The sequence below is a fragment of the Onychostoma macrolepis genome, chromosome 06 (genome assembly GCF_012432095.1).
Source record: "Onychostoma macrolepis isolate SWU-2019 chromosome 06, ASM1243209v1, whole genome shotgun sequence".
Classification (NCBI taxonomy): Eukaryota; Metazoa; Chordata; class Actinopteri; order Cypriniformes; family Cyprinidae; genus Onychostoma; species Onychostoma macrolepis.
In genome coordinates, this window is record NC_081160.1 from 18,873,616 (window position 1) to 18,893,293 (window position 19,678).

Below are 19,678 nucleotides of genomic sequence, written 5' to 3' on the forward strand. Positions count from 1 at the left end.
GCAGACCACCCTGTTTCAGCGGCGCAGTGCAGTCTCTTAATATTTCTCAAAATGCCCTGGTCCTGAGACAAGAGCTGTGCAACCTGTTCGAAAAATGAGCAATAGAACGAGTTCCGGCGAGCGAGCTGGAGAGCGGCTTTATAGCCGCTATTTTGTGGAGCCACAAAAGAGATGGAGGACTCTGCCCGATTCTAGATCTCAGGCCCATCAACAGAGCGCTCTGCAAGCGTTCATTCAGGATGATATGGCTGGAACAGATCCTGGCGCAGATTCGCCCCAGGGACTGGTTGCGTCCATGGAATTAAAGGACGCGTACGTTCACATTCAGATAGCACCGCACATCACAGATGCTTTCTGAGGTTTGCGCTCGAGGGCACAGTGTACCAGTACCCTGTTCTTCTGTTTGTGTCGTGGTCACAACGGACACCTCGACTCGAGGCCGGGGAGCAGGGTGCGAGGGCATGCCGGCTTCAGGGCTGTGGTCAGACCCTCAGAGCCGGTGGCGTATAAACCGCTTGGAGCTCGAAGCAGTGCTTTTAGCTCTAAAGGATTTTCGGCCGCAGCTGGAACAGCGTCATGTACTGATTCGCACCGACAACATGTCTGTGGTCTCGTACATAGATCACCAAGGAGGCATACGATCCAAGGCTCTGTACGAGCAGGCAGCGAATCTCCTGCTATGGGCGGACCATCACTTTCTCTCCATCAGAGCAGTGCACATCCCCGGTCTCCTAAACCGCGGGGCGGACATGCTTTCGAGGAAGGGGATTCCCCAAGGAGAGTGGAGGTTGCACCCCGAGTCGGTTCGGATGATTTGGACTCGCTATGAGAGAGCGGAGGTGGATCTGTTCGCCACGAGCGAGAATGCGCACTGCCCGCTGTTCTTCTCCCTGTCTCACTCCCCGCTGAAGGGGGACGCTCTGACATCGCACTGGCCAGCAGCCAGGCTGTATGCGTTTCCTCTGATCAAGATATTGCCACTGGTGTTATGCAAGATCAGGGAGGAGGGGGCTTCAGTGATACTCATCGCCCCGAACTAGCCGAACCAGCTTTCCCGGATCTGACAGAGCTGCTGATGGCGCCGCCCCGGCCGATCCCCATCAGGAAGGACCTGCTATCTCAGGTGAGCGGCTCGGTCTGGCACCTGAACCCGGAGTTGTGGAGCCTTCATGTGTGGCTGCTTCGGGGGTTATCAGAGGAGCTGAGCACCCTGCATTCTCGTGTGCTCAACACGCTCACGGAGGCGCGGGCACCCTCTACGAGGCGTTTGTAGGCTCTGAAATGGGGAGTGTTTGTGAAATGGTGCAGTGATGTTCATATCGACCCGGCTACTTGCTCTGTGTCGGATGTTCTGCATTTTCTACAGTGCAGACTGGATAGTGGATCTCTACCATCAACACTGAAAGTCTATGTGGCAGCTATTGCCTCGTTTCGTTCCCCGCTGGGCGGGCAATCGTTCAGTAGGCACACGCTGGTGGTGAGTTTTCTTAAGGCAGCGAGGAGATTGCATCCTCCACGTCCGCCTTCAGTCCCGCCCTGGGACTTCGAGGTGGTGTTAAGAGCTCTTTCACAGCCACCATTCGAACCTTTGGCATCCGTTGCTTTGAAGGAGCTATCTCTCAAAACTGCACTTCTTCTTGCCAGCTTTTCATGTGCTACGGTGGTTGTGCGAAGGGCCGGGCCGTATCAAAACAGAGGCTTTCCCACTGGATTGTGGACGCTATCACGGCTGCTTATACGAGCCGAGGTTTGGAATGCACCTTTCACATTAGGGCCCACTCAACAAGGGCTGTCGCCTCCTCCTGGGCATGGTCGAGAGGTATGTCTATTCAGTATATATGCTTTGCAGCCGTCTGGTCTTCTCAGAATACCTTTGCCAGGTTTTACAAGCTGGACATGCAGTCCTTAGCCTCCTGAGTGCTGTCGGTGAGTGACTGATTTATGTTTTGCTATCTCTGTTCATGTGTGTTGCTGCCTCGCACAGTATTACTATGCTATTGTTGTTGTTGTCTGCCCTGTGCTCAGTGCAGCTTCCTGTTATTCGTGTATGATTCACTAGTGCTACCATTATCATGTTATGTGTTATGCTGCTTAAACACAGTTATCTCTGTGCAGCCCCTTACAATACTGTTGCTGCGTCTGATCTGCCCTGTTCGCAGCGCAGGCTACATTATTAATGGCCAGATATGCAAATTTCGTATACCTGGGATTTAGACGCTCATTGGCTTACCTCCACCTATCAGCTGCGAGCCCGCCTAACAAGCGTCGCTATTGGTGGGAATTATGTGTGTGTGTATTCTCTCTTCGCCTAGTGTGTAACTGGTACAGGCTGCTCGTAGCCTCTCTCACGGCGGGATTGAATATCGTTCCCATAACGGAGAAATTCTCTGTGATGTCTCGTGAAACCTCGAGAGGGAACGTCTCTGGTTACTATCGTAACCTCAGTTCCCTGAGAGCGGGAACGAGACATCACGGAGGTCGCCGTGTTCGCTGCTCCACCAGCTAAGCGGTGTTCAGTATCCGATTCTGACGTAATTGTCGCGGGCACCGCATTTATACTGCCTCTCGAGCTCGTCAGTATTTGCATGCGATTGCATGCTTCGCGACAATTGGCCAGTCATTTGGACTGGCGTGAGCCAATAGGACTTCAGGAAAGGTTGGAAGGGAAGGAGTTTCCATAACGGAGAAATTCTCTGTGATGTCTCGTTCCCGCTCTCAGGGAACCGAGGTTACGATAGTAACCGGAGACGTTCTCCGCTACCCTACTTATATTTATTAAAAAAAATTAATGACAACTTACATGCATCTAGTCTGTTGATGAAGCCATGTTTCAGGTCACATGTGAATTATGGATCGCCTTTTCACAGGCGTCCAATCACAGCTGACTTCCGGAAAAGGGGAAGTAACCAATGGCATTAGAGATAACAATTAAAACAGCAAGCCCCGCCCCACGACTGACAAAAATAGAAGTGTTCGCGCGAGCAGGTGAGAGAAGATCGAGCGCGAGGATGTGGGGGATGATCACGTGCGCGCGAGGGCTTGTATTGCGCGCAGAGGACAAGTGACGCGCGCACGAGTGTTTGAAATTGATTGAGTGTTTGAAGTGATTTACCGCGCGCGCCAGCATAAGTGGTGCGCTCGGTTATTAATAGCATAGATTTGACGCCATAGGCCGTTGCCGTTCCAGCAATAGAGGCTGCTTAAAGTCCCTAATAATTTGTCATGTGAGGCAGCGGCAGAAACGCAGGAAGCTTGAATGTGCGGCTTTATTCCGTGATGCTGTCTCCGCTACTTTGCTTCTTTTTTTTTTTTGGTCTCCGCTACTTTCAAAACACAAAGAGGTATGTATACTAGCAGTATATTGTGTTTTACCGCTTGACTTGCACTTTGCAACGACACAAGCTTTCTGCAAAGATGTTCAGCATGTTTTCTGCAGAAATGTCTGACGTGTTTACATTTTACGTGGCGTGAGGACGTGAAAAAGCTACGCTAAATCCGATCTGACCGTTCAGACTGAAACGGATTTCCAGAAATGCAATTTGAATAGGATTCCAAACCACATACGAATGTACATTTGAATTGAGCAGTGCCACAGACTGATCAACTCCATGCCACGCCGCATTGCTGCAGTAATTCAGGCAAAAGGAGCCCCAACTAAGTATTGAGTGCTGTACATGCTCATACTTTTCATTTTCATACTTTTCAGTTGGCCAAGATTTCTAAAAATCCTTTCTTTGTATTGGTCTTAAGTAATATTCTAATATTTTGAGATACTGATTTTTGACTTTCATGAGCTGTAAGCTCTAATCATCAAAATTAAAAGAAATAAACATTTGAAATATATCAGTCTGTGTGTAATGAATGAATATAATATACAAGTTTCACTTTTTGAATGGAATTAGTGAAATAAATCAACTTTTTGATGATATTTTAATTATATGACCAGCACCTGTATACTGCATCCGTCTACAGAAATAAGTCTCGAATTTGAAAAGAAATGAATTCAATGAAAGAAAAAAAAAACTGACATGAAAGAACATGACTCTCTGTGTGTGTGTGTGTGTGTGTGTGTGTGTGTGTGAGACCAACCAAAATGAGTATTACCATACCATATTTTGTGTTGTATATAGTTTTAATAATAAAATGTATAATTTTATTTAGCAAAGATGCATTAAGTGAAAGTAAAGACTTACAGAATTTTGAGCTAAAGTCGAGTCTTAATCATTAGCTCTCCATCATGGACAGCAAGCTAAATAATACAATTAACTTTATCTTACTGAAGGATTACAGGAAAATGTGAACCAGACTGCATTAAAGAGATTCAGCTTCAGCAAGAATAAACATGGTTTGTGTCCACCACAATGTGTATTATTTAGTGAATTATTGTACGCCAAGGGCATGAAACCAAATAATTAAAGATACGTTTAGAAACCAAATACTCAAACTAAGACAATCTGAGTCCTGAAGCAAAACCTGTGTTTTGGAGAATATCAGTTAATGCTCAACACCACTGACAGTGTCTTCAGGACAGGCTGCTGGTTTATGTGGATCTGTCCAGCATGATGAAAATAGCCCTGCGGTTTATTTCAGGCCTCGGAAATGCAGCGGAGATCTGGAGATGTCTGAAACAGCAGGGTTTGTATGAATACTGTAATTAAACTGTCACCACTGCTGTTTCACAAATGCACGTGTGTGCGTTAATGCTTCTGGATGAATATGTGAGAAACACTCTCTTTGCTTGCTATGTGGCGATAAAGAGAATGCCACTGGTCCCTTGTGAGCGTGCACGTCACTCACCACTCCCTGAGCAGCGATGAGGGCAGCGAGAGTGCTGCGTCCAGAGGTTCCTGGGGGACAGAGAGACAGACGTATCTCCTGACCCTGGATCAGCTGTCTGTCCATCTCCAGCAGCACGGCTTCAGCCTGCTCCGCCGTCTCGTACTCCACCACAGCGAAACCCCGCACTGGACTTCCCTCATCCTGAGCCAGCTGCAACACACACACACACACACACACACACACACACAGTGTTTGGAGATCAACAAATCTGGCCAAAGGCGTGTGATTCTGGTACATCATTACAATCCAATTTTCTCCCAGTTCTTGCGAGGCATGATTATTTTATGAAACCAAAAAATGAACAATTTCATTCATTTTCATTAAAATTCTCAACTGGATGCATCCTAAATAATGGAAGCAAAATTTATCTACAGATATGAGCTCCGCTGGGTTGTGCAGAGCCTTAAGGAACCCACTGATCTGTGTCTTCTGGAGTTGATTTGTGAGTTGCCTGCAGCTAAAGGATGTGGTTAATGATTGTGACATTCTGACATGAGAAATAAAACCCCCACTGCATATTAAGCACTACTTTGATATTAGAACAGAAATTGAGGTTTAATTATTGAGTATTTTTCCTTGTGGCAGATTTCTGTTTATTGATACTGTGGGGTCCAAACATCAGAGACCAGACATCTGAGATTTTTTTGAGTTTGTTTTTATTTAATGCTCATTATTTTTTTCAATAATAATATTAAAACAATACTAATTGTTGATGTTGTTGTTATTATTAGTATTATTATCTGTACAAAATATTTCATATTTGATTAGTAATTTAAAAATACTGCATACTATTTCTTATGCATCGTGTTTCTTTCTTTGTTTCTTTTTTTACATTTTTTAAAATCCTAAAAAAAAATTTTGTTTATTTACAGGTTTCAATTTGGTTTTGAATCCCAGATTTTTAGTACGGTTTCAGACTTTTGGACTTCACTGTATAGAGTCAAACCAAAAATTATTGAGACACCAGATATCATTTTTGATATCTTTTTACTAGTGGGTGCAGGACACTATAGTTAATTTATGTAAGTGAGGATTGCAAAATAAAGTAAACTGTGACACATTATACCCAAAAATTCTTCATGCAGTGGACTACCAGTAAAACTGATAAAAAATTGGGACAAAAATTATTCAGACACTTGACCATGTTTTGCTTAAGTGCTTTTATTTAATTGCTTATGTGACCTTTTTACACCACAGACTGAACAAAATTAAGCATGGCTTGTAATTGGTTGACCTAAATTGGTATTATATCATTGTGTACTTAAATTTAATAGCTGACAGCTGACAGTTATTTAACCTAATTCATTACATATCTTTCTATCAAAGTTATCTGACATTATCAAGATGAATTTATTCTGACACAGTTTAACTCTGAGCTCTTGTCATATTTTGTTACCATTCCAAACTACAGCAAATAAACTGTGATAATGTGAGAAATGTTGAAGGTTTCTGAATAAATTTTGATTCGACTGTATATTTGCTATATAAATACAATTTTAGCTCATCCACACTCTTTATATTCTTAAGTTGTCAGACCAGTCCAAGACACCAAAGTATAGGTCAGAAAAAGATAGTATGCAACAATAACACTAACTATGGTATTGCAGAAATGACTATTGTAAATAATCTATTAGTGAGGTAAGACAGAGATATAAATTGTGTTTTAAGTTACTACTTTTTGGCATACAAATATCATAGTTTGTTTTATAGAAACTACTGATAAAGAGAAGCCATTTACAGGTAATTACTATGCAAAAAACACTAAGTGTTTTCATAAGTGTGTAAACCAAGCAGCATATCACAGTATCTCATCTTTGCGGAGTCAGTGAGAAACGTTGTGCCTTACTACAATAGCTTCATGTCAGGAACAGAGATGACGTCATTTCATGCTTTCATTAATCCAGCCGTGTCCAGATCTAAAACTAGACTCTGTCTGTGGGAGAATGTTCTGTGTTCCAGCAGGCAAGTCAATTCCTTGTTTATAGTTCTTTCCATGACTCTGGTTGGGGTGAAGAGAGATCTGGCTTTGTTTTACTTTTGAAAAAGAAATATGAATGATATTTCAAATATGAAATACAACATCTCTAACATGCACTGCCCCCCAAAAAGTACCATGGTCACGGTTCTCCACACTTAGAGATGCATGAACGTTATTGCATTAGGTAACAAAATATGTGAGACCACTATACCCAAGACGCATGTTAAATCAACTCGCAAACAAGCATATTTAACGGTAAAGTGATTCACCATCAAAAATCTTACACATGCACTCAAGCCTACTTGCAAATATGCTAAAAGCTCTCTAATTCCCAGCACAATTACCAGGCAGTGTTTTGAATCTCACAGTCCTTATAAGGGACAACACAGGGAATCAAGAATATTTACAAGGTGAGCTTGAGTAAACACACACAAACACACACACACACTCTCCAGATGTGTTGTGAGGTGTTGACTTTCATCTATGTGCGTCATTTTGTTGAACTGGCCTCAAGGGAGTCCAGCGGCGCCTCATCAAAACATCTCCACCAACTGCCAGGGACTCATCAGTGGAAAGAACTGCCTCCTCTATCCACTCCTTCATCATGTTCGGCTTAAAGCTACGTTTGTTCCATGTCTCTTAGATAGTCTGGATCATGTTCTAAACACTAACCTCAAATTCAGTCGATTCAGTCCATGATTCAGAACAGTCAGGACTCCTGGGCTTAATTCAGACTGATTTACAAACTTCATTACAAGTTTATTCAAGTGTGCTATTAGTATACTTCTTTTAAACTAAAATAGGAAAGTATACTTTTGGTCTAATTCTTATGTACTTCTCAGAAATGGGCTTTATGTACTTCTCAGAAATATACTTAAAATGTCATTTAAGTATACTTGACTTGTACTTAGAAAAAGTCTAAATATATCTGAGCTATACTTGTGCTCCTAGAATCCGTGTTTTCGTTGTTATATGGTAAGGGGTGCTAGTACACATCTTCTGTACAGAATTTCCAAAAAAACACAAGTGAAGAAGAAACCGAAACAACAGATGCTTCCACGTGTAGCCTAATCTAACACGATCATCAGACATAAAACATTATCAAAACCGTGTAACATGGAATAAAATGTCGACCAATGAAGAGGTAATAATGACTGTCAAGCTTTGGGGTGTTGATCGACTCCATCTACGTTTTGATTATAATTTTTTCAGCTTTTTGCTCAAAATGTTGTTTATTTCTTTATTATTTATTTATGAAACTTACCCACATTCAAGTGTTTAAAAAAAGAATGCATAAAGCTAGAATAAAATGTTTTTGTTTACAAGTAGATACTCTGTTCTTTCTTTTGATGTTTTGTATGTTCAGATATTCATATAACAAAATATATACAAATTAATACCTAAATATGGACATAGTAGTTTACTTAAGTATGATGTAAAGTTCACTTTAAGAAAACTACGAGTATACTTGCAGTATAAAACTACTAAACTAGTAGTTTACTGAGACTATACTTCAGAGTGTACTAAAAATGCTACTACAAGTATTTAATTAGTAAACTATCAGTATACTCAGTATACTCAAAGTTTACTACTGTTATACTTGAAGTATACTTAAAATTATACTTTTATATACCAGAAAGTGGGCCAATTTAGTCCCAAGGAGTATTGAAATAGTACACTTACGCGTATACATCTAGTACACTGATATTTGTATACTTACTACATAAAGTATACTTAATAAAATAAACTTAAAGGGGTGGTTTACTGCGATTTCACTTTTTTCATTTTAAATAGTGTGTAATGTTGCTGTTGGTGCATGAACAGTATCTGCAAAGTTGCTGCGCTGAAAGTTCAACGTAAGCGGAGATATCGTCTTTTAAAAATCAGGAAGTTTAATGCCTACAAAAACGACTCATATGGGACTACAACGAGATACTTCACGGGTTGCATACGTAATAAACCCATCAACCCCTCCCTCCGGAACATGCCAAAAAGGGGGCAAGGCCATGTTCTGCGGCTGTGTCGAAGAGGAAGAGTTATAGTGGAGAGTTGTAGCCATGCCGTCGAAACTGTGTTATTTTCACCCAGCTGTCAGGTCTTCTGTGTTCGGGCTTCCTACGGATGCTGTAGTTCGTCAACAATGGTTAAAATTTATGTTTGATTATGTTCCTGACAATTACAATCCTAATTTAGCTCTCTGTGCTGCGCATTTTACGGAAGACAGCTTCCAGAATCTACACGAGTTCAATGCCGGATTCACACAGAAACTATTACTAAAACATGGAGCAGTTCCAACTTTAAAACCAGAGGCATCAGTTGTTGGGCCACAACCTGTAAGTAAGATTTCATAATTTTAAATGTATTTGCATGTATAATTTCAGACGTAATGTTTTAGTTTTATCAAGGTCGTAAACAAATGTCAACGCTGTCTTTAGTAGCCAGTTAGTTAAATGCTATGTTGTGTGTCTATGACAAACGCGTACAAACATTTTGGACCCGAATTTGTAATTATGTACTAATTTTGTAAATGTATTTTCCATGTATACTTTATGACGTAATTTTTCGATTTGATCAAGAACGTAAACACAAGCCAATGCTGTTTGTTTATAGTAGCCAGTTAGTTCGAGGCTATTTTGTGTGTATAAGACAAATGTGTACTAACTTCAAAAAATTATATGTAATCACAACAGCAAACTTCCATTCAGAAACGTTTTGTAAGAGCCGTGCTTGCGGAAGTTCTGCTTGACTCTCTTCATTATCGCTTTCTGGGTCTGATTCTGGCTCAAACTAATACGGCAATATTGACACCATTATTTACATTTGACCGCAGCACATGCAGCTGTCGCCCGTGAAGGTAATGGGTGTGAAGTTTCCGGACAATGTGCAGTACGCAGTTTAGCCAATCACAACACACCGGCCCAACTAACCAATCTGAGCCCATTGCCTGTTTCTGAGGGAGTGGTTTCATAGAATCAGGAAGTCAACCGGTCGTTCAAATGACAGCGGAGAAAGCGGCTTACAATAAAGGTGAAATATATGAAAAATAAGGCGTTTTTTAACAAACGAAACACGAAGACATGTTATATTGCACCCCATAAACACAATCAAGCAAAGAAAAAAAGCAGTAAACCACCCCTTTAAAGTATACTACTTTTTGGTAAGGGAAAGAATCACACTAATCAAATGTTTTGTTGTTTTATACTGTTCATTTCTTTTGTTTGTGAATTAGTGAGAACAATTGAAAAGAACTTTGTGTTGACCTGTTTAGTGTCAATATATTAAAGTGGTGTCCAAAATTGTTAGAACACTTGGCATATTTAACCCTAAAAGGAGCGGCGTATCCTGGGGGTTACAAACATTTAAGAAGCTGTGGCGAGAAGCAGTGAAAGTGTAGGTTATTTCTTCTTATTTCTTTCATTTTGAAAGGGTGTTTGTTGTGAATATTTAGATCAGGTGACTTTTGTTTCTCCATTCTTTGTTTAGCTCACAGGAAGCATTTAAAACTGCATGGAGTGAGAAATCTACTCACCCTCCGATAAAAGTTGATCTAGTTCACATATCTAAACATGTTGGAGGGGACTTACCTGTTTAAAAAGCTGTTGATCAGCATTAGCTTATTAGGTTTACATTAAAATTTTGTTTAGATTACATTTTTTGTAATCTGTCTCTAAATGTTTGTATCTCAGGGGATACGTCGCCCTTTTAGGGGTATAAATCAAGATATAAAACATATATATATATATAGACTCTGTGATTGTTGGAAAGGTCTGACAGTCAAGGTTCCATATTTGGTGACTGTTCTGTAATAGAAGTGATATTGTGACAGAAATTGATTTATGACAGAAAACTGCATCAAAAAATTCTATAGAGTTTGGGTGTATAACCCAGTGGTTATTTTTAGCATAGTGCCCAAACAAAATCTCACAAGAACCACAATTTTTGTGATATCAACTTCTAATATGGAACATAACTTGGTTAGACATATGGCTTTGATTTTATAGCAATTTTAGAGTGCAACATATTTTTTAAAATATTTATTTTATATAAAATAAAAATTGTATACTACATTATCATTACTGTAAACTTAAACTTCTATAACTTTTTTATAATTTCTTTTGTTGAAATGCTTTCACTTCAGCAATAATTTGTTATGCGTCTTCTTTAAAAAGAGACCAACCTTATGTCTGTATTCCAAAGCGTTCAGGAATTACAAGCATTGATAAACAAGTGGTATGTTTTCAGTGAATTTATACCCCCAAAGGGGAGACATATCCTGGGGCGATACAAACATTAAAATCAAAAATAAATAAGTTTAGAAAAAAAAATCATGAATTTGAATTCAGTATATTCAAAGGAAAGCCTTTGGCATGAGTTGCAGAAGGCATGGGATAACATTAGTGTTGAAGTTCTCAGGAAATATATTGACACTATGCCAATATAGAGTGTCGATATACAGAGAGATGTGCTGTTCTAATTGCTGCAAAAGGTGGACACACCAAATATTAAAGTTAAAAGTGGATAAAAACAGTACGACATCTGATATTTATTGTGCTCATGCAACCATCTGCATGTTTCATGAACATTATGAAATGAAATCATGTTTTAGAGGCAAAAAAAAGGTCAATATTTTCAGATCTGTCAGGTGTTCTAACAATTTTGGCCACCACTGTATATATTTTGTGCTGCTCAATCTCTTTCTTTATAATTTAAGTCCATGATTTAGAATGATGACTCCTGTGCTTAATTCAGACTGATTCACTTTGATTCATTACAAAGAATCAAACTAATCAAGTGATTTATGCACATTTTGTGCTGTTAATTTCTTATATCTGTGCGAGGATAAATCAAATGAACATTGTTAACTTGTTTAATGTCGATATATTATACATTTTGTGTCACAGCGCAGTCTCTTTCTCAATCGATTCAAACCATGATTCAGAAAGATGGCTCCTTTGCTTGATTAAGTGATTAAAAGACTGATTCATTACAAAAATGCACTACTTAAGAGATTTGCTTATGTTTTGTGCTGTTTTTTTATTTTATCTGTGCAGTTAGCAAGATCAAACCAATTAAACATTGTGTAAACTTGTTCTATTATATATTTTGTGCAGCTCAGTCTCTTTCTCGATCAATTCAGTCAAAGAATCAGAACAATGACTTTTCTGCTTGATCCAGACTGATTCGCCAACTTTGACTGATTCATTACAAAGAATAGCACTAATCAAGTGATTTGTTCATGTTTTGTGCTGTTCATATTTCCAATCTGCTCATTTAGCAAGTAGAAATCAATTAAACATTGTTTTAACTTGTTTAATGTCAAAATATTATATCTGTTGTGCTGCCTAGTTTCTTTCTCATCACATACAATTCACAAGTTCACAACTCCTGAAAAATAGTGCAGTAAAAACCGATGCACAGCCTTCACACAGCCTGAGAGAAAGAAAGAGATAGATGAAGAAAGAAAGGATGAAGGTTGAATCGAGGGACTCTATAAAGTGAGGGGGTGGAAGAAACTGATCAGCTATTGGCAGTTACTCTGTTGGAAATGAGACTCCTGAGGGAACACAGATAGAGGAAAGAGAGACTGAGAGAGAGCTCTGGAGAGTGTGTGAATGAATGAACAGATAATGTCCTAGTGACAGCGAAAGAAGATGGAAAATAAGGAGCGCCGAAGAAGAGAAAGGATGTTGAGAGAATGTGAGATGAAGACGGGCTGATTAGAGGACAGACAGAAAGGACTGACATAAAGGATGATAGAAGCAAAAAGGGAAGCACAGTCAGATTCAAAGCGGGACCTTATACATGTACATATGCACAGACATGAATACATACATGCTGGTGAGAATGGAGGAAACCATGAATCTGTAATGTGTACTAGCGTGGCCTGGATATTTCTTTCACACTGTCACACACACACACACACACACGGCGTACGTCCTTGGCAGTAATAAGTGGTGCGGTATGTCTCGGAGGAACCCGGGCTTATCTGTGCCAGTTATAATGCAGTCAGGACAGCGTATGTAAAAGTCTAAATATAGAGAAGGAAAAGCATTCGTCATTTGGAGGAGTGTCAAACATTTGTGTGTGTGTGTCCATTTGAACACTACGGTGAATGCACACCACTTCCAGAATCTACCTTCCCAGAGGAACATTTTACTGCTCTCCTATAGCTCAGCAGTTTTCAGTTATGTTTCATTTGAATGTTAACTCAGATATTTCATCTAAAATTCCTTAAACTTAATAGAGCCGAGAGCAGAAAAATATGAAACGTGTGAATATGATTAAAATAGTAAAATATGAAATAACAAATCCTGTGGATGTTACCAAACTTCCAGAGTTATTTGTGAAAATGTAAATTAACTTATTAAAGTGGCACCTAGAGTTGAATGGTTGTGTAATTGCTTGAGTAGCAGGTGGCTCCATCCCACCAAATTCAGTTTCTCTGTGTTATATTGTTTCTGATGCTCAAATAAATTTAGAAGAATACAATAAAAGAAGCAAATGAGACAATCATTGCCATACAAGAACAGAGCTATACAATTAATGTGCATTAATGCAGATCATTTGTTTTTGAAAGAATATGATTAAGTTCACAGATATTTCAACCGATAACAGATGATTTCCTCTCTTATAGGAAAGCAATCTTTGCAGTAAGCTTCAATAAATAGTGCTCTTAAAGAGTTATTTTTTCTGTAATCTAGTGCTACCTTTAAACCAGTGATTAAGTATCTATTATTGGCCAATGCAATACATTAAAAAGAATCATTGCGCATCCCTTGAGTACTGAAACCTCTGAATTTTGATTGCAAACATTAATGATTTGAAATATCTGAGCATAGAGAGCTCCAGACGAGATGCACTATAGTTCAAAAGTTTTGAGATATTAAATGTTTCTATAATGTATTTAATATTTTTAAAAATATAGTTTATTCCTGTGATTGCAAAGCTGAATTTTCAGCAGTTATTAATCTATTATTCAGTGTTATGATCCTTCAGAAATCATTTTATTATGCTGATTTGGTGCTCAAGAAACATTCCCTGTTATTATCAATGCTGAAAACAGCAGTTCTGCATAATATTTTTGTGGAAATATTTTTTAGGGTTTCTTTGATGAACAGATAAGTTAGATTAAGCAGTAGATAATAATAGATAAATAAAAAGAACAGCATTTATAAAAAAAATAAAAATAAAAAAAAAACATTGTCTTTTTTTGTCACTTTCATTCAATTTAATGTATCCTTCCTGAATAAAAGTAAAAATTTCTTTAAAAAATTCTAACTTTTGAATGGTAATGTACATTTGAAATTTTGAAAAATCTAAGAAGAAGGAAACATAAGAAAAGGTCTACATTTGCTCTCCATTTAGTCATACTTCTGTCTAGGAAAAAGATTTGGAAAAATCTCATATTAAAAAGATTATATTTGTTTTTTATGGGCTCCCACTGTTTCATGTTCCTGCTTTTAAAACGCCCACCTATTCAGACTCTCAAATGATTTGCACACACGCACACACGTTTGTTTTAGTGGTTTACGGGGACTCTCCATAGGCGTAATTGTTTTTATATTGTACAAACTGTATGTGCTATTGCCCTACACCAACCCTACACCTAAACCTACCCCTTACAGGAAACTGTCTGAATTGTTAGATTAAAAAAAAACACCATTTAGTATGTTTAGGCAGTGTCCTCATAAACCACCTTCAAATTGTAATACCTCTGTCATACCCATGTCATTATACAAATTTTGTCCCCGTAAACCACAAAAACCAATACACACACACACACACACACATAAACAAACAGCCCCAGATGAGCTTGTTACATCTCTTGTTTCAAAAAACCCAGTAAAAAGAGAGATGGAATATGAAAAACAGATATTTAGAGGAATAGAAAAAAAGGAAACTGTCACCACACAGGGCTCTTTACACACCACACACACAGACTAGCAAAATCAAACAGGAAGTAGATTTGTTTGTATGTATATGATGACAGGCTTCTGTATGACAAATTGGAGCATAAAATAATTTCAGTAAACCTGCTGAGCTGCGCAAATGGTAAAGTGCTCTCTCTTGGCCCAAACTGATTCTGTCATGAGACTACTATATCCTGCAGGGCACTTGACACAAATCTAACACAATAATGATACTCCAGGAGTTTCCTGTGTTAGGCCTTGTATGTACAAAAACTTTATTAGGCAGGAAGTCGAGAGTAGTCAGGTGTCTATATATATATGGGTGCAGTCACACCTAGTCTCGCACAGCCAGACCTTCATCACAACTTTCACTGGCCAAGAACCACCCAAGAAGCCATCCGATAGACATGTAAAGCAGCCAATCATGCTTTGCTTTGCTCAGGATCATGTTTAGGGACGTGAAAATGTAAAGTCAATGTTCTTACAATAACAGACCGGCGTACAACTAATAAATTAATAATTCAATAATGTCATTAGATCGTGAGATCATTGTCTCAGTTGTAAACACAACGGCTTTGTTCTTCTATGACAGGGTTTGGAGTCACGACTCACAAGTCTCTCAGAAACCATGTAGAATTCAACCAATCAGATGTCGACTTCAAAATTCCTGAAGTGTTTCCCATTTTGCCAACAGTCCATGGGCGTGATGCCTGAGGCAGAGACTACACCCACTGAGATGTTCACTGAGACCGCCATCCATTACTGACCTCAGGCCAGAGAAATCAATACAGCAACCACCTCCATTTAAACACACAAACAGTAGAAAGTAAACCATAAAGTACTCCATCAAAAGCAAATATTCTGCATGGTGTGTTCCCTCCGGCTCGGACATGTTCTATTTCCTCTTATAAATGGCTGACCTTTGAGAGCGATAGAAAGACCCCAGTGGGATTCGGAGAAAAAAGGGGGCGCTAGGTAGTATGAATGAAAGAATAATGTCAAGGCAGTGGTGAAGTACAAATAAATTCATCCTTACAGTATGTAACTTGGCATAAGACCAAGTAACAAGATTTTTTTTTTGGGGGGGAAGAAAATACGAAAATGTAAGCAGTGTTTTCCCATACAAAACCATCTCTATGGCCCCCAGCGATCTCTTTAAACTGCCCCAAGTCACAAGAGTCCACCTTGAGAAGATATTCTAGTGCTTAGATATGGCTCCCAGCCAGGGGCCTCTGCACAGGGTCCCAAGTCACCATCAAGTCTGTATGATATTCTGGTTCCTAGGCTTAATGGCTTAGATAGCACCACAAGTCAATAAGCTACATGTTTCGAGTTACGTACAACAGCTGAAATTTGGAAAACTTTGGGTGAAATGGCAAGCATAAGCAATAACAATAGTGATACCCAGCTAAATACTCGTTTGCATAAAAATAAAATAAAATAAAATAAATAGATAAAATAAAATAAAATAAAAAAATCAATGCAAATACATTTTAACTGACACAACCTACTGTTCAGATTTTTTTTTTTTATTAATATCTGCGAATAAAGCTGGCCAACCAATAAGTTTTGTGCTTTTGGTCACATGCCCAGAACCATTACTATTCCATAAATTGACTTGGTGACTCTTACAAACAGATTGTTTCGATAAGAAGAATCCAGAAAACAGCTCTCCTGTCTCCATACTTGTGCATTTACTGTTGTTAGATTAACAACATAGCGAACACAAAAATGGTAATGGCTGTTTGAAAACATGCAAATACTGTTTAACATCCTTTATTCTCTGTGACAACCAGATGTCAAAAAACGAAAAGTAAATTTGCATTTTTATCCAGACAGTATGCTGTTTTTTTCTGCACTGGTATAGTAAACCAGTGTTGTTAAAACTAAAGCTTTTAAATAAAATAACTTCAATAAAATATTAGATGAAACACTTAGAAACTTAGAAAAAGACGAATATAAGAAATGTTGTCAAACTAATGTAGCAACTAACTGAGATTAAATAAGTTGGTCCCACTTTATAGTTCCCTAATACCTGTGTACTTACATAGTAACTAGATGTGTACGTAGTATGTAACCACAGCATAAGTACACATTGGTACATAGTATCTACAGCTCTAATGTTTGTGTAACTACACATATGTAACAACCCACTGAATGGTATGTGTAAGTACAAATGTGTAACAGGACATTGGTAACAAGAGTTACACTGGTCTAAGCAGACAAATTGTATTTGTAAATTGGACAGAATTTTCATGTAGAAACATCACAACCTGGGAATAAAACAATGACAGATATATGCATACACAACATGCAAGCACTAAACCAAAGTGATATAATAAAAAATAAGAGCAGTGCAAAAATGCACATACAGCAAAACAATAAGGGATAAATTTGAAAGCATGTCAATCCAAACATCTAAATGGATATATAAATTTTTAAAATGACCTACATGTGGTCATTAATAATGCAGCAGCATTAAAAATCACATCACTTATTCTGTACGATCAATATGAATATTTTTAGACTTTAAACATTCATGGTTACTTATTTTACAAGTATATACTGTGTGTGTCTTCATATTCCATCTTTAAGAAGGAGGTTGTCTTAAAAAGTGACATGTTTGTTTGTGGGTGTGTTATGGTGACAGCCTTCAAAATCTACTGAGGGTGTCAGGCCACGGGTCAGCAGATGAGCTGACCTTCATATCACCCAAAAGGAAACATAAAGATAAACACAGAGAAAAACAGAGAGTAGACAAAGAGAGGGAGGGGAAGGAACGGATAAAGAAAAACAGAAAGCAGCAATAACAAAATCAAAACTCTCCACTTGCGATTAATCACATCCACCTAAATATATCTGGATGCACTGTGTGTGCGTCCAGCTGTCAGTCTTTGTGTGTATGTGAGTCCTTCATATGTGCCCGGGTCAGAATATGCCCATCATAGACAAGCTGAGTCATCTAATAACATAACTGCAGCTGTCTTTCTCAAAAAGAAAGGCAAAAGGAAGGGAGATGACAGAAGGGAGGGGGACTGCGAGATGAATGAGTGACAAAGTGGGAGGTGATATGTGAGAAATAAAAAATAGATGCATTTTCAAACATCTATTAGAGCCGACATTTCCTGTCAACTAAACTCAAGAGTTTTGTCATGTCATATCACACCATAGTAGTTTTGAGAAAAACACTTCTGCATTATGTGTGGAGAGTCAAACACGACCTTGTCATCCCTCTAAATGAGAACTATGATCAAGCTAATCTGACTTTAAGCCAGTAAAAGTCATTTACTCACCCTCGTCTCAGTATGACTTTCCTTCAAGGAACACAAAGGAGATATTCTGCCTCATAATTGGTTCTTGTGTGTCTTGTGATCAACTGAGACATCCCAGGTATAAATATGCACAGTGTGTGTGAATAAGATTTATTTACAGAAAGCGCCACTACTGAGCAATTTCACTAATGACTGATTAATATACTCATAACAATGAATTAAACAATTGTTAACATTAATTTGTAATATAGTTTTTCTGTTGTCTCACTTCAATAATGTCATCTCTGCATTAGTGGATGCAAGTTGTGTGGTTAAACTTCATAAATAGTGAACAGCTGGCTCATTTAGTTGAATTCACATCTAGTTAATTTGCAGTCTATTTGAATTTCAATGAAATTAGCAAAACAGCAGTCTAGAAAAATTGTAAAAGTGAAACTAAGGGTAAATACAAATAAACATATTATATAGTTTGGGGTGGTGAAATGGTCTGCTGATCAACCACCTGAAAAGGTTTGAAAACCACTGCGCCATTACAACAGAAGAACTGAATAAACCCTGAAATAACTCCATAAATCTAAACAGCTGCGTTGAAGAACTCCAATTAGGAGAACACATTACTAGAGTCACTCTTTCCAATCATCATCCAGTTATAAAAGAAGCTTTTAGATCATTAAAAACCTCCTAAATATTGATGAGACATTTTCTGTCGACATGAGGCACATTTTGCATCTTATTTTCCGGCATCTCCTGCACAGAAATGAGCTGAATCACTTTCGCAGTTCATCAAGTTATCTCATTTCTGTACAGTAGTGGGGGCGGCAATATTCAGAGAGCTCCATTATTGATTCTTGAAGCAAAGCTTGAGTATTAAAGAGGCCTGAGAGCACTGTGATGCAATTTGAGGTCAAAGTCCAGAGAACTTGATGCATCTCAAACACTCCAGCAGATGGTGTGGGTTTAGTGCTGCTGCAAAGCTTCATGGGATTGAGAGGGTGTAGCGTATTGATTTCTGTGTTGGCTGGTGTTGGCCCTAAATGTAGATGTGAAGTCAGTGTTGCCCTTTAGCATTAATGGTTTTGATTAGGATGGAGGCTGAGGAAACCGTATCCTGCATCAGCACTTAAAGGCAGTTGTCCTGGGCGGTATTGATTTCTGGAGAAGGTTTGCATGGTGAAAAGCTCTCTCTTATTAACACAGTGGAGACAGAAGTGAAGGCTGGGTACGGTTTCCACAGGAGTCCTCGTCACCAAGTCTGGCAACAGAACTCAACCTCTGAAGCCACAATCAGATCATCAATACTTCTCTAATAACTAGGTTTGGAACAGAAAAAAACGGGTTGTATTCAGAACGATTCCAAAAAATACTGGAACCAAATGAAGATATATCTGACCGGTGTAGTCTGAATCCTGAACTAATTACCCTTATGAGCCTTTTCTGATGAACATTAATGAGTCAGTTCTTTTTAGTCAATGAAAAACAAAGCACAGATCAGTCTAAATACCAAACAAATGACTCTTATGAGCCATTTCTTTTCTTGAAACAGAAAAATCCATTGCAGTATACTTGGATTCCCAAATGAAGTACACCATTTTTTGCCAAACTCAAATCAAGGCATATTTCTGAAAGAATGATTCTTATGTTTATCTTCTTGTTTTTTAAGCAAGTCAAAAACATACAAT

General features: G+C 38.6%; 1 protein-coding gene across 2 annotated transcripts in view; it reads right to left on the reverse strand.

The window, feature by feature from the left end:
• raver2 (ribonucleoprotein, PTB-binding 2) overlaps window positions 1-19,678 on the reverse strand; it is an 83,027-nt gene that overhangs the window by 26,592 nt on the left and 36,757 nt on the right. For both annotated transcript variants that reach the window (XM_058779056.1, XM_058779055.1), the window contains exon 4: window positions 4,798-4,989. In XM_058779056.1, the coding sequence (XP_058635039.1) occupies window positions 4,798-4,989 (192 nt within the window). The remainder of the gene's footprint in view (window positions 1-4,797; window positions 4,990-19,678) is intronic.